This window comes from Opisthocomus hoazin, chromosome 2 (genome assembly GCF_030867145.1).
Source record: "Opisthocomus hoazin isolate bOpiHoa1 chromosome 2, bOpiHoa1.hap1, whole genome shotgun sequence".
Classification (NCBI taxonomy): Eukaryota; Metazoa; Chordata; class Aves; order Opisthocomiformes; family Opisthocomidae; genus Opisthocomus; species Opisthocomus hoazin.
In genome coordinates, this window is record NC_134415.1 from 62,274,830 (window position 1) to 62,299,561 (window position 24,732).

Below are 24,732 nucleotides of genomic sequence, written 5' to 3' on the forward strand. Positions count from 1 at the left end.
TCAGTAGCACAGCAACTTCTCTATGAAACTTCTATTTTTTAATAATGTGGGACTCTCAAATTTGTTTTCATGCCACTATTGATATGAGTATTCAAATTCAATCTGATACCGGTGCATGCAATTTCATTTGAAGTCAGCAAGAGGTAATGATTTGTCGTAGAGTTTGACAGTCTGAGATTACGGTGGGGGGAATCATTTGAAAGACTGCTGGATGGTCTGTACGGGGCCTCCTGTTTGCTGCTTCTGCAGTGAAATCCGCTGTGCAGTGTGTTTTTGCTGAAAGCACGCGATGCCTTCCAGAAAGGCCTGACAGCGAGAGATTGTGCGTTTCCTGACAGCCAGGACAAAACGGTTCCAGCTGTACTTGAGAGGCGCCTAACACTGTGCTGAAAATTACTATTTTGTGTGTCTTCTTGAGGATTTAAATGCAGTGATGGTTATTTTGCAGTATTGTTTAACTGGTTCTTGTTAAATAGTTGTCAGCACAACATGCAGTTTTGGTAATGTTGTTTTTGTTTGTAATCTTTTAAGGTTGTGCTGGTGAGATGGAACGAACCATTCCAGAAATTAGCAACCTGCGATGCAGATGGAGGAATATTTGTTTGGATACAATACGAAGGCAGATGGTCTGTGGAGCTTGTGAACGATCGGGGGGCACAGGTAGGCATGCTTGCTTTCTCTGCAGTCGAGAGCGATCACGTCCTGAGAGGCAAAACGAAGAGAACAATGAATGGTGCTTTATACCTTTCGAAAAGCACAGGAGAAAATTAAACTTTTCTGTATTGAAAGGAATATACATGGATTGTCACAAAGATGCTTTGCAAGGACAGTTGCTTTCTCCAGTAGCCATGACATCAGAACTACAACTGGGCTAATAGTTGCCCTGTCCAGTGCTGTGCAGTGCTACCTTTTATTTAAACAACAAAAAGTCCTACACATCCCATACATCTGTTTTCTTGTCTTTGACGTGTTAAGGTAAGCGACTTTACGTGGAGCCATGATGGGACTCAAGCACTTATTTCCTATAGAGATGGATTTGTGCTGGTTGGTTCAGTCAGCGGACAAAGACACTGGTCTTCAGAAATAAACTTGGAGAGTCAGATCACCTGTGGCATATGGACTCCAGATGACCAACAGGTAATGGGGCTTCGAGAGGTATTAATTGTATTGCATCGATGTGCTATAGAATACACGTCTTAAAAAGTCATTAAATAAAACAGTCACTTGGTAAGAACAGTTTCCCTCAAAACTGGTGCTCCCACAGATAACGAAAATGTAATTCATCCTGTCATTCTCATTAGGCAAATATGATAATGTACTAAGTTAACTATCATCACTTTTCATCCCAATTCACACGCAGTCTTATTCAAATTTAGTTGTTTGAGACAGAAGTCTGTAACTGTACCCCTAATTTGTTGGTACAGCTGTCTTGAAAATGCATTTGAGCAGCGATACAGCCTGGACCGGCAAACATCTGACTGGTCATTTCTGCATACAGCTGTCCAGTCTGCACTTGCAACAAAAGCATTTCGGACAGATACAATTATGTTTGCCTTCACATGAGCAAATGGATCCAATTGGTTGTGTCAGAGACATCTCTCAGCCTGATGCAAACGGCATAAATTAAAAGAAGACCATTTTTCCAATTGTTGAGTCTGAAACTTGCTGAGCTTTGAAAAAGCCAGTTAAAAAATTCTTCTTTACTGTTTTTCTAGTAAAGCGTGTGATATTGGCCACATCGCCATTTATAGCAGGGCTTGAGCCTAGCCCATAGGTTTCGTTTGCAGAATTTACAGTGGCTCTTTGCCTTTCATTGTTGAGCTTATTGGAACGGTCTTGCTTGCTGTCATTACGGTTAATGTGTGTGTAATGTAGTACTAAAAGAAACGATGGGAGTAGAACAGTGCAAATAGAAACTGTGTTAGGATCACAGCTGGATTATTTTCCTTCCTTCATTTTACACTGCCATGAAAAAGTACTGGTTCAAGACTCAAGGTACCAGTGACTTCAATTTAGAATGCCATAAATCCATGCGAGATAGGGTTATTTTAGGAATTGCTAGTGGAATATAATACACTAATAATATGCATTTCTGCAGCAGCATCTAATAATTTTAGAGTGCTCTGGAAAGAATAATGAATTAATTATTGCAACACTGCCTCTTTTTGAGTCTGGTGAAATGTAAGTCTTGACAATAAATAATTTACTCAAGATCAAGAGGAAAAAACAAGCAGTGGAAGTAGGAGGGGAAACTAGGATCTAATAGCTCTCCGTCCTATGTTTTAAACATGAGGCTACCCCATCTGTGTGATACTTAGTTGTTGGTGCTGTATTTGGAAATATCTTCATCTGAGTGTTTAATTTGGGGTGACTGACTGCCTTTAATTCAATTTAGCCAATATGTTTGTACTTTCTGATCCGGATGCTCCATAAGTGGTTATTCCAGAAAACAAACAGCTGTTCAGTGTCCAGATAAGCACATTTGAACAGAATGGCCAATTCCAGCTGGGTGAAAATCACTTGCTTGAGTTACGAGATTCTGCTGCTGGCAAACTCACTGAAATAGAGACCAAAACCAGTCATGGGCCTGATGTCGCTCTGCACGCTTCTCCTAACTGTGGGATTTGCATGTTAACCGATGAAGGATCGTTGTACTGTTCTCCAGAGTTGGTGGAAAGAAGTGATCTTCTAATGTGTATTTAGATGTGTTTGTCTCTGGAGGCACAAGGAAATACAGTTCACTGAGGTTCTAGGTAAGAGACTATGCTCAGTTAAAACTAAAAATAGCAAATTAGGAGGGAAAGACATTGCATATATTACACACAAGTAAGCACATATGGAAAGGGATACCCTTACTAGCTTATCTCCTTATCTAATTTGTCTCCTGATTGTATCTGTGCAAATGAGAACATAATATTATTCTAGTCTAGAGTACCTTCAGCATCTGCTCTGTTGCCTGATGTAATCTACTTGTCAATACAGTAAGTGAACAACAAATGTCAAAATTTAAACTTGTATTTGCATACTATTCTTTTTGTCACCCCTGTGACACCATGAAGATTGCTAGTGAAAGTATTCCTGGGAAACACTATGCTCTGTGGTCCCATGACCCTTAACACAATTAACTTGGAAAGTTAAATTTCCAAGGGGATTATATTGTTCAGTATCAGTTTTCTGTTGCCCTGATAAAAGTTTGCTCAGTATAGCCTATCTGTTCATGTCACTCTTCAGTTCTCTTAACTTTCTCCCTCAGCTGTCTACTCTATGCATCCTTCTCATTTTCCGTCCTTTCTCCCATCTGTCTGTTCAACACCAGTAGTCTGTCACCTCAGTCACACTTCACCACGGCTCTGTGGCAGCTCTGCAAAAGGAGGGTAATTTCCTACCACCATCTTTCTGTTGGAAGCAAGAAGTGGTTGGAGCTCCAGTATTGCCAACCATCTTCTTGTTTGCCAGAGCAGGTGTGGCCTCTGGGTTTGTGTCCTTGCTGTGCTTTGACACGGGCTTCTAAGTAAAGCACCCGAAGTAGTGGTTGATGCCACCTGTGGTTGAAACTCCAGAGTTTAATGCTTCCCAAAGTCCTTTGAGAGCCTAGAGATGGGATGAGAGCTAGAGAGATGGCCAGGGTGGAGTACAGTCCTGCTGAAACTGAGCGTACAGTTGTATCCTTTAACTGATTTGGTACGTACTTTGCCCTGAGGAAGTTGTGGTCTGATTTTATGACTACTAGGTGCAACTGTTCTGCATTTTCTTTTAGGAAGAGAGTGGTATCATTCTTCTTGTGGCGCTGGTGTATTTCAGGATTTCTTGAGCTCTCCTTGTCTGTTGGGGACAAATTTGCTGTGAGTCATAGGACAGTTGATACAATCTGTTTGACTGCAGTGCTTTCTTTCTCAGCATTGGATGTTGTCAGATGATCTTCTGGTGAAGGTCATCAGCAGATTTTTACTGTTGTTCACACCCAGGTCTTGAGTCTGGACTTTGAGCTATGGGCTTTTCAGCTAATTCAATACATACGCTTTTTGACTGTGATTCTGTATGTTTGTGGTAGAGGACTAGAAGTTAATTTTATCACTTTGTTGTGTATCTTAAGTCCTCCTGCGGAGGACTTTAGGTGTTTCCTGCTCCTGAACACTGTAACACGAGCACGCATCTGGCCAAGGCGCAGAGCCCCGTTATACCAATGGGCTCTTGAGGATAATAAGGAATACACAGAATAGGAAGACTTTACAGGACCAGGTCCGCTGCATCTTGAGCAGAGTGCCACACTGAAGTTAAACTTGGACAGATACGACCACTCAGGAGCGTGACCTTCCTTTTGCTGTGCTAAAGTGTTTTGTTCAGGGCTACAGGAGGCTGTAGTAGGGCCTGCTTCCTCGGGGTTGTGTGAAGCATTTTTCTGGTGAGAAGGCTCACCTAGGACCATGTAGGGTTGAAAAGTATATTTGACATGAAAAGTAAATTTGAAATATCGGAGAATGCTGTACCCTGTCTTGAGACAGTTCTGTGGTGCCATACCACGCTTGTTTGCAAAGAGGGAGTGTACATACCAAGTAGACTGAATGACTTCCCAGGTGACAAAAACTTGAGTTTTGTCTAGCCAAAGTGTTTATTTATAATTACAGGAGCAATGTCAATAAGTAACTGAGGATTTTTCTTAAGCCCACAAGTCATAAAATATCTTTCCAGTGCTTCCATCTCCCCTCCTGTGTGCTTGCTCAGTTCCTAGTGACATTTTGCTATCAACTTCTGCTGCCCTCAGGCCATCCTCTCCCTGTCCTTCTCCCAGATTTTACCTATTAAAGAGGCTTATCTCTGTTCACAACGCGAGAAAGGCACAGTGTCAGAGACCTGGGTGAGAACTGTAGAGGAGTCTGATTTTATCCTCTTGTTTGTAGCAATATAGTGTAAATCCCTGGACTTCACTGGGGTTGTTTCTGTTGCTGTTTCTGTGTGTGAGAAGGGAATTAGAAGGAAATCACTCTCCAACAGAGAGAAACCTTGATGAAAATGAATGAGTGTATTTTAATTCCTGGATATCCCAAAGTGCTGTTAATCTATGTTTGTTCCCTACATCTCAGCTAGGGTAAATTAGACTTTTCTGACAGCTGTAAGAATCCAGTTCTAATTCCGCCCCCCCCCCCCCCCCGCCCCTTTCCTTCTGTAAGCTTTTATTTGTGGAAATTCAGGGACTGGCAGGATTGTCTTTGCCCAGGACATGACAGACAACAGGTACGTGTGAACTTTGCCAGCGCGCTTCCTTTGGTTTCCTTTGAAAATAGGTGTATACAGGCTAATTTCATTTGTGTCCTGCTGGGTACAACGTGAACTCTTGTATGTGGTCCCATCGCAACGCAACATGCGTTAGTACTAAGAACGTGTAAATACAAACCCCAAGTTTCAGCCTGATCTGTGTCTAATCATACAAAATTCTGCTCTCGGTGGAAGAGAAGAGCAGCGCAGCATTGGGAACAGATACCGTGTGTACTGCAGGGTCTTACGAGACCCTGGAAGAAAATCTGAGACCAGTAGCAGCTGAAACTGATTTGTCTCAAAACATGGGGTGTGGGAGGTCTGCATGTTGTTTTTTCAAAGATCTTTTATAGTTCGCAGTTGCAGGAAGGCCGTATCCATGCTGTTAGCTCCCGGCGCTCACCACCCCTACTCCCATGGCAACCCCAGACGCTTCAGCATCTTTTTCTCTGACAGGGATGAGGCAGGGGCAGGCTTCGGCTTCCTCGCCCTGCCTGCAGCTGCCTGCGTGCAGCTCCCTGCCTGCAGCCCTTCAGGGTGCAGCCCGGGGTGTAGAAAGCTTGCCGTCAAGGAGGGGATGTGTGCTACCTTCTTGGTCCAGCAGTGTAGTCAGGTGGGATCTCTGTGCTGATACAGCACTGGGTGTCTTAGATGCCTCTTCTAGGATCAGCGCCGTGCTGCCAGGAGGTCAGAGCTACGGCCCAATTCTCACCGGGAGGTAGGAGCTGATTAACAAGAAGTGCTGTCAAATGGTTGCCGGTGGCACCAGGCATTTCATGAGCTTGCCTCTCAGGCTCCTTGGTTTTGGCACGGCTATAGTCCCTGGCAGGAATTTTAACTAGTAAATCCATTATAGTAGACTCTGCTTTTGGATCCCCCCAGTTTCCTCTGTGGGCTAGCAGTTGCTACAGCCTTTTCAGGGAAATAGTCATTCTGAACAACTCCTGAGCTGAAAGTAGGAAAGGTGGCCTTACCTAGCTTCCATAAACATGGCTTAAAAATAAGGAATTTATTATTGAGAATGTTGTATCCGTTTGGGCCATGATGACATCATCTCCTCACCTACGTCTTCTGCTTGCTACTCTGGAACGAGGAATTTGTGCTTCCATTCACCCCACCATTTTAGTTTTAGAGAGGTGCTGTAGCACAAGTCTGATTCAGGCAGTCAGTAGTCACATAGATCAAGTTTAATTATGCTCTGATATCTAGCTGTGTGGAAAAAAAATCCTGAAGACGGCTTTCTAATGAGTTGACAGAATGATGAAAGGGAGCTGCAAACAGGCAACTGGGGCAGTATAGGGGAGGCACATATTTACCTTAATTATTATGAATGAAGGGAAGGAAGGACAAAATGAAAAAAATTACCGCCTGTAAAATTTGGAAGTGTAAGCAATTATTTTGGCCTTTATTAGAATACTTCTTGTGCCTATTAAGGATCGTTACAGGTTCACATAAAGGAGCCTTTAAAATGCCAGGGAATATCTAGATTTTTTGCATCTTAACATAAAAAAATGCGTCTTTTCCCCCATCCATTCTGGGTGCAGGGACTATTGAAGGACCTTATGTATGTATTTAGAATGACCAAAGCCACTCAGAACTGCACTGTAAGATACAGTCTTTGAGGAACAACTGGAAGACTTGCTTTCACTGATGGATGAATTACTCAAATTACTGGGAAAAATGGCTAGAGGCTTTTTCTAGCATTGAAGAAGCGTCATTAATTAACTAGGCAGCTTATTCAAGCCACAAGGACTACAGACAATGGTTAAATTGCATATGAGGATTTTAACATTGCATGCTGCATAATTGAGCAGTACCATTAAAATGCAGAAAGAGGACAGGGGAAGGAGACTTCAGTTGTCTTTCAAGACAAATCTTCTTGTTATATAAAACAAACAGATGAACAAAGCCCACCACAGCTTAACTGTCTTTAATATTTTAGACTATTTTTAGAAGCATTTCAAACCTTTGTGGCAGACTTGCTGTTAAAATTAATGATTTCTCCTTGCTTGTGCTAAGGGTTCTGTGGATGTTTACTATCCTATTGCATCCTTTTAGAGACAAAATATGTGGGCTTTTATGTATACTGAAATGTGTAAATGGTTTTGCGGAGATTTTAGTATTCTTGTTTTATATATTTATAAGTGCTAGAAGCCAGTAACACTTTGTTGTTGTTCTTTGCTTGGTGACCTGATTTTTATGGTGCCACATAATAGCGACAGACAGATTTTGGGTGAAAAAGTAAAGTGAATTTTAAGTAGTAGTTAGCCTTTCTTTCTCCTGTCTCTTTTTACTGTGTTGTTTTGAAGCTGCATTATGCAGCTGTTTCTGAAATAATAGATTTTTTTTTTCTTTTTTTTCTGATGTCTATACATAGTTTTATTAGCATTGTCTTTCCTTTGCCGTTTTGTCTCAAGCAAGTTTTCATGGGACGTTCTGCTGAGAATACAGGTTCCAAAAAGCAGGAAGGAGAAGAGTTAAATAGCTTGGTGCACTGTGCCTTTTTTTTAGTTGTGCTTTCCTTTTCTTGCTAGCATTGAGCAGCTATGCTGCAGATTACAATACTCAGATGAGGACTTTATAGGCTTTGCATGGAGTTTCAGGGAGAACAGAGAACAAGGATGTTCTCCTTGGAGCCTCTAGGGTTCATCTATAGCTTCAGGAGCTGTGGCATCTCTCTGTAGATTTATTCCAGGCAAGATTTTTCCTGCCAGAAATGCTAGTTGATACTGCACAGTTATTGAGCGTGTAATTGAAGGAGCAGAGCAACAAGTTGATGCTTCAGTGTGCTTTCTTCTGCCCACTCGCTTCATCTGTGCCTTGCCTAATCTTTCCCTTGATGCTCTTCATCCAGCCTGTAGTGGCAAGACACTGAGAGAGCTGACAAGGTGGTGCTATTTGTTCTAGTCATGAGGGCTGTAAGATGGGGGATGTTTATGTGCTGACAGCATCATGGCTCATTTTTTCTTAGTAGCTCCTGCAGTGTCTCATGTCAACACTGTTTCGGATGAGTCTTGCAAAGAAATTTTTCCCTTAATGGCTCTGTCTGAAAGGAAGAATACAATTGTTTTGCTCATCTTTATAGACAGGTTATTTGATGTTTGTTACTGGGAAAAGCGAATGGTTGAATGGATTTCTGCATCCCTTTGGATGCACAGTGTGCTAGGACGTACGGATCACCTTCAGCGGTGTATCTTTTAACTCTTTACCATGATCCAACGTGACACTCGGATAGGTTGCAATATTTTTATTTTAGTTGACCAGAATCTAGAGTTTGTTATGCTCTGCGCACCCTACTGCGTCTTTCCCTCCCTCCAGAAAGGAAGGATGTCAATGGCAGTGACAAACCAGGGATGGAGGGAGACATGAAGACTCGTTGCGCTATGTAGTTAATGTGTCCACTTAGCATTTTCCTGCCCAGTACTGTGTTACATTTTTTTGGAGCATCAGTGTTTGAGTGAGCAAAGTAAAGATGAGCGCAAACAGAAACACAGGCAGTCTCTATGTGTGAAGTGGCATGAAGAAAGAAGTTGTTTGCCTCTTCTCTCACCTTGCTGGCACTTGTACAGAAAATTTTGCTCATATAGCCTGAAGTCTTTAGTTCTTTGGGACAGGGACTACTTACTTGAAACTGTGTTTCTGAAAAGCACTGTGTTACGCTGTGGGCCAAATAGCAAGAACAATGATTTGCAGTCCACCTCTGCGAAGTAGCAGCACATACTTAAACTGCTCTTTAGGCAGTGCAAGGGAAAACTGGTACCTCCTGCAGGAAGCTGCTCTCTTGCTAAGAAGTCGTCCTATGTAAAGTAGGAAAATTTCTTTATTTCCTTCATTCAGATTTTGAGTTGATCCTCTTACAGAGGAAAAACTCTCCAAACTGTGGAAGTTTTACAGCATTTTTCAGAAACAGTCTGTGCAATCCCATTGCCAGAGTCACTTGGCTGAGAATGCAGCAGCCCCAGGACCCCTTTGGTTCATCTAGAGCTTTGTGGTCTTTTCACTTCAAAAGAAACGTAGCTGCCAGAGTGGTTAATTTAAACTTTATTATCACTGGGACTTGACTGGTTGATTTTTTTGGAAGTTAGTAAGAAGATCGGGAGCCAAATGGGGTCTTGGACTTGGGTCAGATGTGTTCAAGCCTGTGAATAGTCTGAAACCTTTGTGCAGGGAAGGAGGATTAGAGTCCTTGAATCTGGAGGAGGAGATTTGTGGATTTCTGCATTAGGTCTTGTCTGGGAAAGCAAGGCCAACTTTCATACTAAATCGGAGATGGAAGGTGATGTTTTTGGAAAGTGATCTCGCATGGTCTTTCCATTGGTTTGACAAAAAGAGTATGCCAAAGGAAAGTGGGAGCAGTATCCCTTATTCTCTAAAACTGTTCCCATCGGGGTTTCATCCTGCATAGCTACAACTTGAGCTCTCTGCTCTTTTGCCAGAAGCCAGTTTCTTGTCAATGTTCAGACGTTCAGGGATTGTTGGTGACTGCATCAGCTGAAAAGGGATTAATCCTTCCCTGCTTTCCTTGCTCTTAGAAGGACAGTCAATCTTTAGTGCCTGGTTTCGGTAACGGTTTATTACTCAGCCTGTCTCATGTTGACTCAGTTATACTTGACCTCACCCATTCTACGTATTTCCTGACCATGCTGAGTTACCCCTCTCTGCCAGCACCCAAGACCTAGAAGGAGAATGCAGAAGTTGAGGGGCTGGCTTCCATTCACGTATAGCTTATCCCTGGGGCTTCTTGATTTTGTATTATGAAATTCAAAACAGCAAGGACATTGCTTCTAAACTGCTTTGTATTGCATTTTCACTGGTTGAGAGTGCAGTCCTTGTTGCTAAGTAATACCATTTTCAGTTAGGACAAAAAACAAACCACAAAACCCCAGCAGAAACTCTCAGACTTCTAAAGCTCTGAAGGAAATTTCAGCTTCAGCAGTCAACATATCTTTCAGGAAATAACTAAAACCTGGCTTGGGAACAATGCAGGAGACTGCCAAGTGTATCAGTTGACTTCTTTGCCTGATTGAGTGGTTGTTGGTAAAACTAATTGCACTTTCCCACGTAACAGTACCAAATAGTTGTTTTTGTTGCTGTATATAATTGGATATATGTGAAGAACATGTGTTTTCATAGACATGTGTGCACTTCCCTGGCAGAATTTAGTGAGAAAACAGAAAACAGTGCTGTTTGAAGAGCATTCCAGAGTACTTCTGCTGTGGGAGCTCAGTGGCCCAGGCTCGGAGCCCTGCCCGTGTTAAAGTCTGCAGAAGATGTTCTGTAGAAGGTGTTCCAGCTGCTGCCTTTTTGTTCATTTTGCGTACTACTTCGAATGTGGTTTCAAACCTGACACAAGTTTAAAAAAAACCCACAACTATTTTCCACATCTAAAGTAAACTGAGGCATATTATTAATTAAGTAAACATTATACAGAGGAGCAACTATTTTGACTTTAAAATCTAATTGTTATAGGATGCTTTCTTGAAAAATGTCTCAAGAGTCAAGAAAGAACTTAGAAATGTGTGTGCCTGGAAATACACAAGTCAGAATTAGTCCAGATATAATTACAGGGGCATATAATAATCAGTCTTTCTGTGATTTGCCAGGATGCTTTCAAACAACATTATCTTCACCTGGACAATTGCTTCCATCCCCTTATATCGAGAATAGTTGTATAGCTTGAGATCCTGATTTTGAGACTACTTAAATTTTTGACTCCTGAAGTAGCACACAAGGCTGTATCTCATTTACAGTCATTCAGCTATGTTATACTTGTTTAGAGATAAATAAAGCCAGAACTATTTGTATCCGCAAGTTTTAGTATTTCAGTATTTATTAAATGGATTTGTCACCAAGATTTGCAGTGTGTTTACTTTGTCTTCTCATTTGAGGGCTTTGTAATGGTCATCTAAACCCTGCACACTTCGTAAGAGAGCAGGAACAAGGCTCAAACTAGGTAACTAAGCCAGTGCTGCTTTTGAAAGCATTAATGGTCTCAAATGAGAATTTCACTGCTGTGTACATATGCAGTTATCTGGATGATCTCATGGTGTATCATCCATGTGTGGGGCTGGTAACTCCTCATGACCAAAGGAAACAAAAACTCTTTTCAGGCATAAAGGCAGTCAAAGAAAACCTAGTGCTTTCCCTCCGAGCTTGTGTGTGAATTGTGGTAATGTCTCTTTCTGTGTCAGCTCAAGGAATCATTTTACAGCGGTTTAATTTTTAATGGAAAGAAAAAGTATTCAGTGGGAGAGCAGCTGTCTCCTTCTCTCTGGTTCTCTCCCTTTCTCTCTGCATTTTGAGGTAAAAAGAAGGAAAGCCAGAAATATCACACTGAGAAAAAACAAACTTTCACTTTTTAATGTGTCCTAAGAGGCAGCTGCTGCACTGTCTCCTGCTTTGTGATAGAGAAACAGGAAAGAAGAGGAGCACAAGGAATACGAAATGCCAATACCACAAATAAATGGACTACAAAATGTTGTAACTCAGCCTTTGCAAGACTGGCATTTTTTTGTTAGGCTAATGAATGAAAATATTTAAAGGCAAGATTTTTCCAAATATTTCCTACGTTACGAAGCCTGCCTGCATAAATAGAAGGTTGATCCATGATTTTGTATGTTAATTAGTTTATAGTTCATTTAATTTTGGATCAGCAAAATAGATTTATCGCTATTAGTACAATGACATTATGGTGACGACAGTGAATGCAGTTCCTATCATGAATACTAATGGTTGTCCAGATGGCTAAATCAGGGCAAAAAGAACTAATTCAGCTTCCTTGAACTGCTCAGCATCTTCTGACAATGCAAGTGCAGTTGGCCTTATTAGCATTTTTGCAGAATGTAATTTCTGAGGGACAGTGCTGACTTTTTCCTTTGGGTAGAGGTGGGGAAGGAGGTTGGAGGAAAAAGCGTAAAGACAGGTCTCAACTTTGAAAAGGGGAATGCCAGGGAAACAACATTGGATGAGGTGGCTGCAGATGCAGAAGTACCCAGGGTTGCACCATTCGTACAGCAAGACGTGTGCCAAACAGGAAAGGAACCAGAGGGGCAAAGAGTAAAACAGAATGTTGAAAGAGCACAGTTTGCAAAGTGCGTAAGTAGAAGAGGAATCCTCCAGGCTTTGGAAACACAGCCATGGAGAATGTTAAAAACCAAGAGCCTAAGTTTTTGTGAGATCATTCATGGTTTACTTGCGCACAAGATGCTGGTGAGATTCCTGCCCTTGGCTACTACTTCCCTGTTGAGAGGCTCCTCACTGAGTCTGATGAAATTACAAGAGGGTCCTGAAACAGGTTGGTTTGAAGTGCGGCAAGTCCCTCTGTCCGACTGGTACATCCAAATATTGTGAAGGATCTTGAACATGAGCTAACTTCGCTGCTAGCAAAAATAATCATGTCTCTGTTCTAATTCTTGAAGGGCAGCACTATTTTCCTGCAATACATTTAGAAAAGGTTCTAAGAACATCCAAGAAATGTGCAAATAAAGTTTACATCTACACCTTGCAACTGGTTAAAAAAATTGAACATGGAATCACAAAACAACTGTAAACTAGTCTGAAAAGACCTAGGTAAGATGTTTCTTCCAGAGAGATACCGTGACTCACTAGTCTCTCAAAAGTCTATGCATTTGTCATTAAAAGTGATGGCTAGAAAAAAATAGCTGAAATGGTGTATTTAGTTCTGAAAAAGTCAACAAGTTCCAATGCAAACAGGCCTCCCTTGGGATTTCCTGACAGAAAAACCTGCGTGTGTGCATTGCTGTAGTGGGGATATATCCTCTGCATGAATGATTTGGCATTTGTGGAAACCCCAGAAAATTATAACAATTCATATTTTACTGTGTTTGGATGGCTTAGCAGTGCAGAGAGAACTGGCTGGGGATCAGTCTGCAAAAGGGAAGACTAAGTAGTCAATCTGCATTATAAAAATGGGAACACGGGGGTTGCCTTTATGTCCCACTATATGTTTTTAATTATTATTTTTTATTTTAAAATACTTACTGTTGTTTAAAATAGTAACTGTTGTGAGATAGCAACATTTACGTTACATACCATTATTTGCGTTACTTAGGGCTGTAGAAGGCTTGAGAATTTCAAGTCCCATAGATCTCAGTTTGCTGGGCTGGTCCAATAAGCAACTTCTAGGACACGTGTAATCCCTTGCCTTTTTCTGATGTGATCAGCCACTTCCTGGAAAAACTTCATGTGGTCACTTTGTCCTTCCAGCTGCCACCTACCCTGTGGGAGAAGGAAGAGCTGTAACTCAAGAAACTGCTCAGTGGAGTTATCATGAAGTTGACAGCTTAGCCACAGCTTAGGGAAGATTAGACCACCTGAGATTTCATGACAGATAACATTCATTTTCAGAACATTTCAGTGTGTCCAGGAATTTAAATCCAATCTGTTAATGCACCTTGTGTAGTCCAACAAGGCAAGTTCTGTTTTTCTGTGAAAATCTGGTTTTTAAATAATGAGATTATACTAGGATGGAGTTTACTAGATTAATTTTCAATGCTGTTTTAATCAGCTGAGTCTGTGAGTTGTTTTGCTTCCCTCAGTTGTCAGATGTACGTTCTTTGTAAGACGTCAAAGGGGTTCTTTTAAAAATCCTGGGCCAACAGAAGTAAAGCAAATGTTCCGTTTCCAACCTCCTAGCATCCCAATACTGAAATCTCTTACTTCAAAAGTGCTATCCTGAAATAATCTTCAGTAGCTTCCAGTAGCTACAGAAAGTTCAGCTTCTGATACTTCAACTCGAGCTTCAGTCAGAGGCTCGGTTGTTGTTGCCCTGGTACAGAATGATAGCCCATGTTCCGAAAATGTATTGATGAGATTTCCTGGGAGTTTTGTTTAACCAGCAACATTAGAAACCTTCACTGTTGCTGCTAAATGTCATGAAGGGAGCATCTTATTTTATCAATGTCTTTCTGCAACAGTATTGGCTATTCAGTTTGTACAACAAAAACCTGAGACTGGGAATAATTCTTTATTTTGCCCCTCATATACACATCAAGTCATGGAATACACTATTGCTGGGGTTGGATTACTCTCGATTATTATGAAAGTCACAGTGACGGTAGTTCTGGAAGGCTTCTTTGACAAAGAGGACAGGCTTAGGAGGTAGGAATGGACAGTAGGTACATTCCCTGCAGATGTAAGTTAGCACAGCTTCATTGACTGAACGAAATTGTTATGATTTATAGATTTTTCTCAATTACTGCATATAATCTGATGTGGGGAGATGGCAGGATCTCCTTCTTTCCTGCTGGGCTAGTGTATTCAAATTAATACAAAGCTTGAACTTCTTGCTGTTGATGAGTTCAATTTGCATACATCAAACAAAATTAAATGGCAACAAAATGTATTTTGTGCAAAAATAACATTGCTGTTAGTAAATTGTAGTCCTCTGATGAAGTAGTGGGCCTCCTGAGCTGGACTTCCACTGCACTTTGTTGTAGCTCTGTTGATGTCAATGCTGCCAGAGCATTTTTTGCAAGTACCGTGTCTGGTCCAGATGCATGACGGCATCACAACAGATCTTGCAGGAATAGCAGCAGTGCAGCACAACAGATCCACATGTAGCAAAATCACCGAACAAGTTCACGTTGTTCCTCGCGGGCTGAATTTTTTAGCTTCTTGGCTATTCTAGTATTCATCTCTTCGTGAAAAAATAGCTTCAGAGCATACTACCCTGTCTTTTGATTACCACATGTCTTTTAGGAATTGGTACATTTCAGACTGAGAACTGAAGACTCTCTGAAACCTTGGAGATTTAAACGGATTGCGATCTTGAATTATAATTTCATGGATAATAGTTCAAAAACTGACGAAAAACCTTTTTATTTACTAGAAACCAGCTTTTGAAACTCATCACCAGTTACCACAGAGGCTAAGAGGTCTGCACTTTTCAGAGAAGGGTGTTTTTCAGGTATTTGGATTTCTTACAATAGGCAGGAATCACCCCAAGCTTGGGTTTCATGGAGAACCCAGACACTTGTGTTTCGGGGCTGAACCCAGCTTTCACTCTTGGCACACTTAGAAAACTGTGTGTGAATTATCCCAGTGCTGTTTGTCACAGTTTTCCCATCAAAGCATAGAGCATCAGGGCACCACTGGAGACTGCTCTGCATTTGTATGACCTTTAATCAGCTGCACCTTCATTATTTGACATGTTTTGTAAAGAAATAATGTATTTATGTTGTGTAACTGACTCACACATTTAATGTATTGTGTGATTTTAGGCATTTTATTATCAGATTATGCATAATTCCATGAATGCAATTCTACAAGTGGTAATGCATGTAAAACCGGGTGAAATAATGAACAGTATAAAAGGAGAGGACGTGAGATCAGAGAAGAAATGTAGAACAAGGGGCCGAAGAACCAGTTCAAACTATATACTTGGGATTTTTTTTTTTTATTACTGTTATTATCATTTAGTTTTTGTATTCAAGGGTTAATAAACCACAGTAACTTGTTCATTACCTTTTCCCAACATTCCTGCAGACCTCCTAGACCTGCAAACGCCTGGAAAATATTAATTTAGGCAGCTAAAAAACAGCCTTGTAATTTTTCCATTGGATCCTTCAGAAGGCATACCCTGTGGCTCAACCTTTTTTCTGAAGGTCAAGAGAGTTTTATTCATCTGACATAAGTAGCTGGAGTGTGGCATTTATAACTTGAGTAATGTTATGGATGATAACACTGTTAGACATTTTTACAGCTTCAGCAGGAGTTCAGCCAGCAGGACTATCAGCCTGATAAATGCTTTCATCTTAAAGGTTGTATTGCTACAATAACCCCGAAACTTAAAGCTGCTCTTTGAAACCTGTAGCCTGGCTAAAGAGACGAAGAGTGCCCTCTGACATTTCTGGGTTGCTAAAGAGCTCTCTCAGGTTCCAGTGCAAAAATTAAGATGCCTACATGCAGCTGTTCTGATCTGAATTTGTAATTTTAAATTAATTGGGGGCAGTGCTCCTCAGAAGAATTAGCTTTAGATTGAGCTGGGACTGAACTCTGGGTAATGAGTCCCAGCATTTTTTTCCTACCCCGACTGCAAAGTGTTTCTACAGGATTTTAGCAGGCAGAACTCTTATACTGCTGTTTTCAGGAACAACAGAGTGTTTCACCTCCTCTGTCTGGGTATTTTGCAGTTATAAAACTCCTAGGAGACTGGTAAAAAACTAATTTATAGGGTAGGTGGACAGTGGTGTGAGAAGCTAGCAATGACAACTGGTAGGATTTTGGCTTTGTAGAAGAAGTTTATTTTATAGAGATCTGAAAGAGTGGTTATGTTCTGACAGTAGATAGTGAAAATGGCTGTGCACTGATTATGCATGTAAAAACAATTGAAATAGTGAACAGTGTGGATGGAGATGGGCTGATGCAAGTGGAAGAAGAGTAGAATAAAGGACCAAAAGGAAAGGGAGTGTGAGATGAACAAAGGTCAAGTTCTTGCTTTTATGTCTAAGAATGGTAATCTGAGGCTTGCAGCAAACTTTAGCCACTGTTTTAATGCAGCAGCTGTTTAACACAAAAATATTTGTAACATGTAATAATTCTAGTTAAGACGGCCAGATACTGGTTTTTAATTGCTTCTGATAATGTGAAACAACTCCATTGATTTTCTTACGATGTTAATGACTTGACTTGAGTTCCTCCGCTGAACTGCTATTATAGTTTACAGTCTTCTGTGTTTCCTGATCATTACCTTGACCATAGAAAAAACTGTAGCTCTTGTTTTCTTGACTGAGACTGTTGAAGCCATGCTTGCTTTCTGAAACCTTCAAAAGTGCAGCCATGACAATTGCTTCCTAGGTGAGTACTGTTGTACAAGTCTGATATGATACGCAGCATGAACGCTGCAAGTCTGGCACGACATCTCAGAAGGAAGACAGAAAGGAAGACCTCTGAGAGCAGAGGTCAGCAAGGGTGGTTGGGGGCTTTGAAGAACATCTGTTCAGGGAGGTCCTAGGTAGGCTACGGTTCTTCAACTTGGAAAAGAAATGACTAAGAGATTAGATATTGGAGGTCTATCAAATTGTGACCAATGTTGAGAATGTAAGTAGGGAGCAATTATTCTATATTTCTTTTAGGTATAAGAGGTAAAGGTTACCAAGCGACATTATCAATTGTCAAAGAAGAGGCAGTATTTTTTGCTGGAAGCTACATGAGTGTGGAGGGGAGATGCCTGTTTAGTGCATCCTGTTCTCTTACTCTTCTCCAAACACTTGACGACTGTTAGAGATTAAGATACAAGGCTAGATGAATTTTTGATCTGGACATGTAATTATTAGAATCTTAAATTTACACGCACCGATAGTAGGTGGCAGACTGAAGGGCAAGTATAAAATTTGCCCTTCCTTTTAGCTTCATTTTTAATGCTGGTTTGTTTTCAAGTTGAGCAGTGCCTTTAAACTTACTTTAAAACATTTTTGCCTCAGATGGAATTACATGATAGCAGCAGCAGCCTTGGCTAATGCATTTATCGTTTTCTGGATTTATTAATCCTTATTTCCTGATGTTTTTCTAAAATTCATCAAATATGCAGAATCTTAACTTGCTTAAAGCCTCAGGACAGAAGTCAGTGTGACTTCAGTCAGCATGCATTGGCTTCAGAGTAGTTTAGGGACAAGAAAAAAATATGCATTATCCATTTTGTGTTTGAAATGGTGGGTAGAACCTTTTCTTCACCTCTTCTGGATGTGTATCATATTGTCTTCTCTTGGGCTATAATAGTGTACTTCCAGTTGACTGATCATACTGCTTTTTGCCTCTGTTTTTGGAAGACATTCTCCCACCTTCTCTCAGCTCATCAACTGAATAACCTGTCCTCCTCTATTCAGCTTTCTGTTTCTCACAACCTCTTTGAAGTCTCTGCTAAGAGCTTATTTTTGTCAGCTGTGCCTTGTGATACTGTTGTGACTGATGCATACCTCGGTTTCTGCCACCAGTTTTAGAAGTTTAGAATCTAAGAATACTGAATCTGTGGTAGCCCTTCTGCCAGCTTCCTTTGGTGGTAGTAATGGCCAAGCTCAAGTAAAGTGTAATGTAAATATTAAAGTGAACAAAATGCATGGCACCGTGAAACGTTACTGGCACACAGATTTTAGGAAATAACTTCTAGACCCTGGTGCTTTGACTTCATTCTTTATATACATTTTTGGGTGTGGTGTCCTATTGTGGCACCATTTCACATCCCTGACTGCTTTGCTTTCAATTAATTTCCAGCATAGCTATGTAATTATGAGACACGTTTGAAGGAGGGTCCAGTGGCTGACGTTTAGTGGGACTGAGGGCCATTCTGTTATTTTCAGGTACTGTTTGGCACTGCTGATGGACAGGTTATCGTCATGGACTGCCATGGCCGAATGCTGGCCCACGTGCTCCTTCACGAGTCAGATGGCATCCTCAGCATGTCCTGGAACTACCCCAGCTTCCTGGTGGAGGACAGCAGTGAGAGCGACACGGACTCTGATGACTATTCCCCACCGCAAGGTAGTGTGGTGTGCATGTCCTTCCGCTGCAGGTTTGTGAGCACTCGTGAAGATACTTCAGACACCAGGGAGTGATCATGCTGTACTGAAACAGTGGGATGGCCATGTTTTCAGGCTGGTGGAGGCTAGTGGAGGCCAAAAGATGGTTCCTGTGGAGGTAGTGTGGGGGGTGGTGCAGAGGACTGATATGGGAGAGTGGATCTGTCCCCAGCTCTGCCACCAGCCTCTCTGCATGGCTTGCTACAGATCATACCTCGTCTGTGCTGCTCTACCTTTGTTTGCACAAATGAGATAACAGCATAAAGCTCAAAGTTTTTAGTGAGGTTGAGTGAAAAACACTAGATAGAGGCATATCAGGTTTCAATGAGAAGCAGATGTGAGGTATTGCAATGGGCCACACCTATGGAGGTAATCAGAGGGCAGTCATGAAAGTTAATCCATTATTATATAGATTCGTGTGAAAAGACACTAGTACTAGACATGGCGGGAAGTACTACGTCTTTAATTTTAAAGAAATCCTATGAAGCAGAGATAGTGCTTATCATTATAGTCCCATCCTTGATAGTCCTGACATAGAAGTCAATAAATTCCATAGAAGGACTGGAAATGAAAATATTTCTTGCAATTACTCAGGGTAGAAGAAGGGTGACTGGAGCTGTCTAGAGTTACTAATTCCCATGCTTTTGAGCACATTGCCAGTTTAAGGGTCAAGAAGAAATGCTCCCCTCCCCTTAAGTATAGATATAACTCATTGGGTGAAATGTTTTGGTTTTAAACTCTTGGGGAATCATCAATAGCAAAGACCTAGGAGGCCTAATTATCCATTCATAGTCTGAGATAGGATGCGGTCACTGCTCCTTTCACCCCCATCTTGCTTAGTCAAGCAGTGCTAATACTTCTTTTTGTTAATGCTGTTGATTATCAGATCTAGGTAAGCTGTTTGTGTGTTTCAGTGTATCAAGTTTGTACTAAATTAAGGACTAAAATAACAGTGATTGTATGATGAAAAATTTAAATACATAATAGCTAGAAATAATTCTGAATCTACGTCTCAGATCTGAACCACTGAATTGAGGACTCTTACAGTTTTAGATCTAATTTGGACCCAGTCAAAAAATCTACCTTTTCCAGAATCATGTGTGTATATGTCAATGTAATAAGCATATGTATTTAAAAAATAATAGAAGATAATGTGATCATTGTGTGGTAAAATGTCAGCATCTTTTAAACAGAATTTTGTTTTGGCTTTCTTGCCTTGCTTTTGGTACTAGGTGAGATTTCTTGCCTTAGAAAGAAAGAAGTTTTTCATTGCTTTTTTAAATTACTGAGGTTCCAGTTGGAGGGTGGTAAAGATGCAGAGTACACAGATGAGAACTTAAATGATCCAAATGCGCTAGCTTTTTCTGAGTCAGTCGGGGGTGGGTGGACTCATTACAAGCCTACAAGCCTGTTTTAATGATTACCCAAACATGAAGTGTTTTCTTAAGAGCAGATGCAGAATAAACCTCTCAAAGGTGACAAACCTTTGACTCACACAGTTGTGTAGGAAGGACTGGAAGTTTGATGGGTTTTTCGTATCAAATTATATACACAGAGAGGCTAATTAGTAGACATCTTTCTCCAAAGTGCTTTTTGATCAGCTTTTTCACAAGTTCAGGAAGCAATGCTACTCATAACTGGCTTTGCAATTTTGGTTGACTGAAAACGTGCTGATTGGGCCTTGAGAGGCACTTTATCGGGGCCAGCGGCATCTCCTGTCAGACCTTGTAAACAATAAGAGTTAAACAGTGAGTGCTGCAGATGATGATATTGGTCATTAAGTAATTGAACAAGGGAGCTTCAGTGAATACTGAAAAACAAGCCCAGAGGAGCAGAGACTTTGCTGAAATCGTTTTCAAAGCTAAATGTCCGTTTGGGCTCATCTCTACCTTTTAGTGCATTGGATCCTGTTATCCAGGATGGCAGGTAACTTTTCATGCTGCTGCCTAGCTTTTAACATTTAGAATACAGTAATTTGTGAAAAGTCAGTATGTTCTCTTAGAAGTGCTTGTAATGTCCCTATGTGACTTGAGGAGGAGTCCCCAGCACCTGCCCAAGCATAACATGTATCTGACAAATATCTTTTAAAGTGATTATATTTTTTATTACACTGGTTTTCAGCTTGGGTCTCAAGGAAGCCTTCCAAAGCATTGGTTTTCAATTTGTGGACACTTTGGGGAGTAGACAATGGAGAATGATTGAAAACCACCACTGTATAACATAGTAGTATTTGCATAAATCACTTCGGATATACTGCAGTAGAAATTCACAGAACAAAAACATTGGGGTTGCACAAAAGCAGACAAACTAACTGGCTAAAGCTGCTATGCTTTTGCCCATAGACATTGCAGAAATAAGCAGGTAGAGTTTGAAGCCTGGAACCACTCCTGATGGTGGTAGACTGAAGTACAGTGTATTTCAGCCTGGATGTAATTACTTCTGGTCTTTTGCCCTTTGCTCACTTGAGACCCTTGTTTTTGCAGATGGACCAACTGCGTATCCAGTCCCGGTGCAGAACACCAAGCCACTACTTACTGTCAGCTTCACGTCAGGAGACATCAGTTTAATGAACAATTATGATGACTTGTCTCCTACTATCGTCCGCTCAGGGTTGAAAGGTACAAAAGGAAGCCATTTCACCCCCTTCCAGTGCTCTGTTTTTCTTGTATTTTAATGATGTGTATATAGGTTGTGGTTTTGCAGTTGTTTCTCCTAACGCAGAAGCACTCGGCCGCTGTTATTGCCATTTCCAGCAGTGACACCTGCTGGGGGAAGAGCAGTGCTTGGCTGATAGAGTTTTTGTGTTTGAAAAAATGTTTCCATTTTTGAGATCATGTTGTTGTGGCAGTTTAGTAAAGCAAATTGATCTGTTTGCTGTTTTCCAGCTGAATGTGCTAGTATGTTTATGCTTCTTTGTGTGAATGCCCCTGCTACATAACACTTCCTTTGCATCTTTAATTCACAAGGTCTCCTCCCATGCTTTTGGTAACCAGGTATGAATCACAGCGCTGCTTTGACTGCCACAAATTTTGAAGACTTGCGAGAGTTATTAGTTATCAAGAGGCAAGTTATTCTGAGAGAAGAAAAACTCCACTGATTAATTACTATACATCTTGCTAAGTGATGTGCATGAATGTTTGTAAGATCAGTATTCCATGTAAATTCTTTAATTCACATTGAAATTTTTACTGTTCTTACCTATCAAAAAGTCCCTTACTTTGCCAGCAGTCTCAGTACAATTTACGGTGCTTTGCCTGGAGAGTTTTAATTCACTACGGCACATAAGCACATACTTAAGTATAGGTTCCATTGATTCTTTTTCATCTCTGCAAGTAAATTAGTTTTGTATTAGAGGAAAAAAAAATTAAGCTGTTGGAGCAAACTCTTAGCTGTTCCATAATAGTGGGATATTTTTGGTGAAAAGTTGTCCTAACAACAGCTCAATGATTTTTGGGAGATCCAGTATGTAGGGTAGTCTTAGGAGGTCAAAAAATCACCTTTGAGGTTTCTTTTCCACTCCTGCTTCCATCTGTGCCAACACAAGAAGCACATGGCTCGCAAAATGTATCATGCTGGGGAAACCCTATGATCCAGGAAGCTTCTTCAGCTAAAATGAAGCCTAAAGTCTGGGAAAATGGAACCAATTAAGAGAGGCTCTTGTGATATCCACCAAGGAGTGTGCCCAGCATCTCTACAGAATTATGGTAAATAAGATAGGAAGTAGTCTTGAGTTGTCATCTAGTCTAGCTTTTGGCTGGAAACAGTAGGAGAAACAAACTCCTACTCTTATTCTCTATTTAGAGTTGCAGGGCAACTATCTTGCTGAGGATGTCTGTCCTGGTTCTCTTTGCCCACTGACTTTCACGAATGGGAAGAAGATCTCTTAATTACTTTACCCTGCTTTAGCAAAATATTAATGTACAAGCTACAACAGAAGTACTTTTTATGAATTGTAAACTGGACTACATTGTTGACATCAGTAGAAGAAGAATGTGCAACATCTTTCTGCGCTGGGAGTGTGTATGAGAGAGAGAGAAAGGTGGTTGGGATATCACTGGTTTTTTGAAGCTACCCATTGTACAGTAGAAAGTATTTTACATATTGCTGACATACAGATGTAAACATTTTCTGTGCCTTCTTATCAAATTGTTTTTTGAGTGACTGTAATTTTACTGGTTGTTATCACATGCAAGAATGTGCAAAACCACCCAGCTTAGGGTCTCTATCCTCTCCATCCGCTTGGTATTCTGCTGAGAGTGGATGGTCTTCAGTCTTGTGAGAGAGTTTTAATTCATGTGTTTCTGTTTGAAATCTGTAAGTATTGCTTTGTGGTCTCTGCAGCAAATGCCCTTGTCTTTATGGGCTGCTGTAGGCTACTCAATGTATTTTTAAAGCAGGCAACTATAAAACTATTTCAAGCATTACCAATATATTTCTGCTGTTCTACTAGGTTTGCATAGCTGTCATTTTACTGGGAGTGTTCATATTAAATTGATGCAGAAAAACATTTGCTGTTGGATGAGAACTGGATTACCCAAATACAAGTTCTTCTTTTCATCCAGCTTGAACGCTCCTGGAAATTTTTTCAATTCTCATGGAGGTCCTGAACTGTTCTGTTGTATAGTTTCCTTTTTTATGCTTTTTAACTCAGTAATTCTCAGTGCACTGCTACCTGCAGAACTGCTGAACTACATCTACTAGTTGTACTAGTTGGCTACAACTCCTACCTGCAGAGCTATAGCGTATTTAGAGTGCTCTCTGTTCAAGGTTTGCTGGTACACATGCCTGTAGTGGCTGACAAGTAGTTTTGGGGAATGGCTCTGATCCACTGATTCACTTGCAGACCTTTACTCTAGATGAAACCTCCATCTGGTTTCTAATCTCTGTGCTTGTGCTGATACCGCATTATCAGTTGAGCTGTTTTACATCAAGGTTCGATACTCGCTGAGGACCCTGTTGGCAGGCTGACCATGCTGTACAGCCACGCTCTTCCTGGGGGATGCTGCAGCCCATGCCCAGCCCTTCGCTGCCTTTGCAGCAGCCTAAGTCTAGCAGTTTTGAGAGAAAGAGAGAAAACTGCTGGACACAGTAAGCACTCCTCTTCCTCTTGATATGGGGATCGACTGAAAGTTTTACCTGAAGGCATGTATCCAAAGGAGACTCTTTTTTCACTTTGGTAGTTGTGTAGTTCATCCAGTTACCAAAAGTGGAGTTGGTCAGCTTGCCTCATTGATTTGTAACCTGCCTATTGTTACACTCTCTGAGAAAGATGAATTAAATCCCACTGTAGATTACTTATAGAGAGCTGAGGGCTAAGAGAAAAAAAGAGACACACAGTGCCTAGCTGTGGAGAAATTATCTTGAGGAACATGCGTCTTGCCTCTAATATGTACAGAAGCATAATTCCCATGAGAAATAGCAGAAAGTTGAAATAATACAAAACCATTTTAAATTGCACATAAAAGTCCCTGAAAATGACAAGTTGACAACTTGAAACAATTTTGAGATCCTTCCTGCCAACTCTCATTTCGCTCCTGCTTCTTCATTTGAAGACAGCTTCTCGCCCACAAGTGTCTTCAAAAGGTTCTTGACAGATTGAGCATCCCAGAGCACAAAAGTTTTGTCTTTACCTTCACTTTGTCTCAGCACAAAATAGCTGCCTTTCACCACTGGTTTAAGAGTGAAAAGGTTTGAAGGCTAGCTCAGTATTCCTTGCACATGCGTATCTGCCTGCAAAACACAAGCAGAAACAGAAAATACTGGTTTAGTGCTCTTGTAGTGTGACAAAGAGCTGGAGGATATAAGCATTTGAAATTAGCATCCCCAAATTAAGCTGTGGGCATTCGTCATCGTGAGGTGCCTGTAGGAGAAGTAACTGATATGTATATTCATATTCATGTACATGAAAGACTAAGCACTCCCTGTGTGCTTCTGGCAACTTCCC

At 40.9% G+C, this 24,732-nt stretch overlaps 1 protein-coding gene across 8 annotated transcripts in view; it reads left to right on the plus strand.

The window, feature by feature from the left end:
• Positions 1 to 24,732, plus strand: part of TULP4 (TUB like protein 4) — a 172,771-nt gene that overhangs the window by 101,996 nt on the left and 46,043 nt on the right. For all 8 annotated transcript variants that reach the window (XM_075413868.1, XM_075413872.1, XM_075413865.1 and 5 more), the window contains 4 exons: positions 532 to 660; positions 976 to 1,137; positions 18,570 to 18,750; positions 21,272 to 21,406. In XM_075413868.1, coding sequence (XP_075269983.1) covers positions 532 to 660; positions 976 to 1,137; positions 18,570 to 18,750; positions 21,272 to 21,406 — 607 coding nt within the window. The remainder of the gene's footprint in view (positions 1 to 531; positions 661 to 975; positions 1,138 to 18,569; positions 18,751 to 21,271; positions 21,407 to 24,732) is intronic.